Source organism: Petaurus breviceps, unplaced genomic scaffold (assembly GCF_028583685.1).
Source record: "Petaurus breviceps papuanus isolate PSGF00001 unplaced genomic scaffold, PetGlider_PUasm1.0 207, whole genome shotgun sequence".
NCBI classification, from domain to species: Eukaryota; Metazoa; Chordata; class Mammalia; order Diprotodontia; family Petauridae; genus Petaurus; species Petaurus breviceps.
This window is the reverse complement of record NW_027185850.1, coordinates 28371396-28377252: the sequence shown is the minus strand read 5'-3', so window position 1 is coordinate 28377252 and position 5857 is coordinate 28371396. Positions and strand designations below refer to the sequence as shown.

The following is a 5857-nucleotide window of genomic DNA, read 5'->3' as shown; positions in this document are numbered from 1 at the left end:
AGTCCCCATTTCCCCCACATAGACAGTAACCAATAGGAGGCTGAGATCAGTAGCTCCCTCACCTCCTCGGCTATACACAGCCTTGGCATAGTCAGGGTCATAGATGTTCAGAAAACCAATAAATCTTCCAAACCATAGAGGGTGGGCAGAGGGGTAAGTGTCAGCCCATGACATCATCTTGTCCAGGCCTTCTCCCTCTTTGATCTGATTATTGGGAAGAAGAATGGGAGAAAAGTTAATAGTTACAATCATGGTGGAGCTGTGTAGAAGGAAGGACAAGGATTCCATTGACTTTGGGAACATCCCCATCCATATGGTGTCAGAATGTCAGTCCTTTCAGCTTACACTCGAGATTAAGAAATCACGATGACAAATGAAGGACAAATGGAAGAGATTTGAGGAATGGGAGAGAGGTGAGTAAGAAATGGTAGAAGAAATGGAGGAGAGGTTGGAGGAAGAGTGAGGGGGAGAAAAGTTGGGAGGAAAAAGAGGCAAGAGAAGAATAAAAGGAAAAGAGGTGGGGGAGGAGAGAGAAAAGAGATGAGGGAAAAGTGAGGGGAAGGAATACTGGGCAGAGGAATAGGCAAGATAAAAATCAAAGGGGAAGATGTGGGGAGGCAGGTCAGAGAAAAGAAAGAGGAGAAGAGGAAAGGGATAAACGGATTATGTAGGAGAGGGTTTTCTTTTCCTCATCTTATTCAAGAGAAATAAAATTTTCCCAAACATTGTTCTGGGACCTGATATTCCTTGAATTCTAGAGCTGAATGGAGAAGGAAACTGGGATAGGTTGCTTTAGAGAGAAGGCAAAATCCCAGGCAAAGAGGGCTGAGGTAAAGGAGAGTGAGATAGGCTGGATTTGGGACCAAGAGAATCTTAGGGCAGCCTAGATTCAATGTCTAGTTCAAAGACAGGCTTGTGACAGGACCAGTTTAGATGAGGGGCTATAAAGCTGAAGTGTGCTCTGAATTTGGAAGTTAGAGGGAGAATAAGTTAATAATAGGGCTGGAAATTGAAGTCAGGGAAGTAGGGGTGAGGGAGCATCGAGAATGTCTCAGAAAACCCCCATTGTGTCTTTAGTGGATGGCAGATAATGGCTGCTAGCGTGTCAAAATTTGAACCCAGTTCCTCCTGATGCCAGCTCTGATGCATTATCTACTAGGCCATACTGGAGGAGGTGGGTCTTAAGCTGGATCTTGAGACTGACGATATTAGAAGAGGTGAAGAGGACAAAAAAGGACCCTCCATGAGAGAGGAACTGAGTAAAGCCATAGCAGCAAGAATGAACTGGACATGGAGATAGGCAGCAAGAAATCTGGTATGGTGGGAGCAGAGAATGAGTGGAGACAGCCATGACACACACGTTGGGAGTGTGTGATAGTAATGGCAATTAAAGATTCCCCTGTATTGGCTTGGTTTTCAAATTGATTGTGTTAAAACCCAGAGCTTGTTAATCCCACCTGTGGGATGGACTTGTTGATGTGAAAAGAAAGTCCTGAACTGGGAGGAGCTGGTGACGTAGATTTGGAGAGACAAGGGAGAGGCAGAAGAACTTTTTGGAAGCAGCACCTCGTGGAGGCAGAGAGAGATTGAGAGAATTGCTGGGAGCCACTTTGAATTGCCCTGGACTTTTGAGACCTGCCCCCTGAGCTGCCAAGGACTGAGGAGACATGGCTGTTTTGCTGGTACTTTGTCTGTTTTGATGTTGTTTTGCCAGATTTGTCCACTGGTGAAAGACAGTGCTGTTGTTGAAGAAGTCCTGGAACCTGGCTTTTGGTTAAGAAGCCCTGAGACTGTCCTGCAGACAGAGAGTGAATACTGTCCACTGGTGAAGGACAGTGCTGTTGTTGCAGGGGTCTGGGAACCTTTCTGTTGGTTCAGAAGCCCTGAAGAAGGATTTTCTTGTTGTATGTTTACAGAAATCCTGAGAGAGGGTTTTGCTAATGTTTTCAGGGGTTCTAGGACTGTTCTGCAGACAGAGGATGAATTAATGAAGAGACTGGCAATGTATCTTGTGGCCTTGCTAAGCCTTGTCTCCCCAGGAACTAAGATTGCTGAGAACTTGCCTCCTGTCAAGATGAAGAAAAGACCTCCATTTGGGTATTAAGTGCTGTGCTTAAACTTGATGTAACTCTGGGGTAGATTCAATTGTGATCCAGGGGTGGGGAACTTTTGACCTTATTGTGCTCTGTGATTGACAAATGAAGGTACTTTACTTATGTTTGGAAACTAATCTCCATTTGAGAAGAGGGGCTTTGTGGTGGACTAAATGAAGGTACAGCCTAGGGGTGGAGTAGTATTTAGAACAGGGACTTTGTAATTGATTGAATGATTGGAAGGTCCTGGGGTGGGGTAGTCCTTGGAGATTATTTAATCACATTTAGTAAATGCTGTATTTTGAATGATGTCATGTTTTGACCTTCTCTGTTCTTGGTTTGTCACTGAATAAAATGGAGAGCGCCTATGCTGGTATTCTGAACCTTGGGAAGTTGCCTTTCCTTGTCATTACATCACAGAGTGTAAAGTTGTCAAGGGCCTTAAATGCTAAACTAAGTCTCTCCTACTTCCCATAGCCCTGGAGAGGGAAGAAACAGTGGGAGAGCAGAGCCTTAGGTGAGAGTTCAAGGAAGCCACTTGTGGCTAAGATATCAAGACAAGGGGCTGCTAGAGAGAGATCCTAAAAGTGGGTAGCAATCAGAAGCTAGTAAACTGAGCAATTGGAGAGATGCTGAGGCCAAAATTCTTTATGCCATTCTCTCCATGCTAATGAGCTTTGCTCTATTTCACAGACCAGAGATTGAACCCCATCTCTGACCTTACCCCAGGCTATTCATATAACCTCTCGAACATCTATTCCCCTATTTCTGAATTATGAACACTGGTAGTTGGTAATACCACAGGGCTTTTATGAGGATAAAATGAGATTATCAGGTCAAGTGCTCAGTAACTGGAAAGTACTATAGTGATGCTGCTGCCAGTGCTATTTTTAGAGCTGTCCAGTACAGGCACCTCTTGTTCCAGGAGGCCCTGATTTCCTAGCCACTGCGTATCCTTACTCAAAAGTCAGAATTTTCTTAGAGTTCCCTGGCATGGGCAGTATATGGACCTGAATGGCTCAGTCTCTTGGACTCTCTGTGGAGCAAGGGCATGTGGGGATGGTCAGAGGAAGAAGAGCTGATTGGGGCCAGGAGAGGACTCTGCTGAGGGTGCCAGGGGGTCTTATTTATTGACCTCACCTCCTCCTGGGGCCGGGGCATCAAAGGCATAATGTAACACATCCAGGGCTTTCAAATCTTGAACCCATGAGTCATTTACTGGTGATTATTCACATGGGTACAGATAATCCTGTAATGAAAAATCTAAAAAGACCTGCTAATGATAATAGATTCACAAAAGTCCAGACCCCAGGGGGGCATGGGTGGAGTTTTCATCACTATTGTTAAAGAGAAGCAAATTGGAAGAGAGAACCAGCATGCTAAGAAAGTGGAGCCTGGGAAAGGTTTGTGGGTTTGGGGACCAGGGACTGAAATATGGGAATAAAGAACCACAGAGGAAGTGTGCCTGACAAGGACCAAGAAAGGATTTGCCTGGACTCCATAATGTGATCTAAATGAAAAAGGGAGAAAGTGGACAAAAAGCACCCTTATTTACCTGCTGAACCTGATACCGTAGAGAGCAAGAGGGATGACAAAGGAAGCTAGAAGAGAGGCCAAGGAAGGCAGAAAACACTATCCCAAGGAAAGAGCCACCACCAAAACCCCTGGTCTTCTACATCTCTATGAGAAATACACCAAAGAAGGGGCTAATCCGCTGAGCACAGTGGTGGTTCAGGGAGGTCTGTTTGACTTCTCAGATCGCTGAGATGTGGTAAGACGAGACATCAGTTGGAATATGGCCCCACACGTACTGTTTGTTGCTTGTTGTTCAGTTATTCCAGTCTTGTCTGACTCTTTTAAACCTGATCTGGGCTTTTCTTGGCGAAGATACTGGAGGAAATTGCCATTTCCTTCTCCAGCTCACTTTACAAATGAGGAAACTGACTTAAGTGACTGACTTGCCCAAGATTGCACAGCTATTAAGTGTCTGTGGCCAGATTTGAATCCAGGAAGAGGAGTCCTCCTGACTCGTATACATTGTGCCACCTAGCTTAATATAGTTAACATATAGTTACATAATATAGTTAACATATAGTTAATAATAGTTAACATAGTTAATATGCGTATATTAACCTTATTCAAAAGAAAGCAGAATAGTTTCAAAAAGAGAGTGGGTGGCATTGTGTATTACTATTTTACTCATGTGAGGAATTCAGGAATCCAATGGGGGGGGGCAAAATGTGGCGAAGAACATTTGGGCAAGGATTAAAGGAGAGGTAAACAGGAAAAAAAATGTTGCTAAAGGATTATACTATAGATCACATGGGTCAAAGGTGGGGGAGAAAACTAGACAATTTGGGAGCCAATCCTGGCACTGAGCAGTGATAGAATAGTGATGGAGAGTTCTAGCTCTCTGGCATCTGCTGGTGCTCCTCCCTCCCCCACCAGAAATAGAGCAGGTGATCATTTGGGGACTTGGACTGATGATAATCTTATTCCTTGGAAGCCGTAGGAATCGAGCCCCCAACAGTTCACAGGAAGTGCCAATATCACTGATCACTTTGGTGCCAGCCCTGGTCCTGTCAAACCCTAGAATACACCTCACCCTGACTGTACCGTGACCTAACCTTCCTCGGCTCAGTTCAAGGGTTGCCTCTGTGGAGCCTTCCTTGATCTCTGCCCCATCTGAAAACATATCCCTCCAGTGACTTCCTGAGAACATTAGTGCTTAATCTCCTGGAAATAACACATCCAGACACATTTGTTATTTCATCTCAACTGGCTCCTCATGGCTGCATGCCACTCTTTCCATTCTTCCCCATCAATCAATCAATAAACATTTACTGAACATCTCCTATGTGCTAGGCACTAAGAATACAAATACAAAGTCTTATTTTTACCAAAATGCTCACAGAGGCTGGTCCAAGCCTCTATTTAAGGCCGCTCATGACCAGACCCTTTCTGCTGATCAGCACCAAAGCCTTGACCTGCTCCATTTCTGATCTGAGCTGGCCAAGGGCAATCAGGGGCTCCCTTCTCCCAGGGCCTCCCCATACAGGTGTCACACAATGCTTTAGCTTCACTGAAGTTCCAAGTTTAAGTGACCCACCAGCCAGGGACTGAAGGCATTCACCACCATACCCTAGCTTTTTCTATAAGTTTAAAAATGTCTTGTCCATGAGGTTTTTGCACATGTGACACTATTCACCAGTAGAAGTCTTCCTTGTAACAAACACAAACAATTCAGCAAAACTAATCAACACACTGGCCATGTGTAAGAATGCCTCTTTCTCCCCATTCTCCATCTCTAGTTCATTTCCTCTGTCAAAAGTTGGAAAAGATTTTTTTTTCTTGACAGAGGTGGGATCAACACTGCTTGGGACTTTTAATACAGGATCTTCTTCAGATCTGGCTTATACTGGAGGTTCCTGGGTTACTGCCAACTCTGAGATTCTGTGACTCTGCCATATATGTTAATAACAAATGATTTCCTAATTATTGGCCAAATCTGATAAGGCTTTTCTCAGTCCTCATTCTTCTCTTCTTGTTCTTCTTCTTCCTCTCTGAACACTCCCTCTCTTGTTGGATCATCATTCATGTCCTGTTTTCTAATTGTGCATATTCCCAAAGTCTGCCCCTCCCCTGGTCTATTTGTCTCTCTGTCTCTGTCTCTCTCTGTCTTCTGTCTCTGTCTGTCTCTCTCCCCTCTCTCTCTGCCTCTCTGTTTCTCTCTCTCTTTTGTCTCTCTCTCTCTGTCTCCTCTT

The 5857-nt window shown here is 44.5% G+C and overlaps 1 protein-coding gene across 2 annotated transcripts in view; it reads right to left on the bottom strand.

Moving 5' to 3' along the window:
* Nucleotides 1-5857, bottom strand: part of LOC138165005 (cytochrome P450 4B1-like) — a 31509-nt gene that overhangs the window by 15856 nt on the left and 9796 nt on the right. For both annotated transcript variants that reach the window (XM_069093051.1, XM_069093052.1), the window contains exon 2: nucleotides 63-204. In XM_069093051.1, the coding sequence (XP_068949152.1) occupies nucleotides 63-204 (142 nt within the window). The remainder of the gene's footprint in view (nucleotides 1-62; nucleotides 205-5857) is intronic.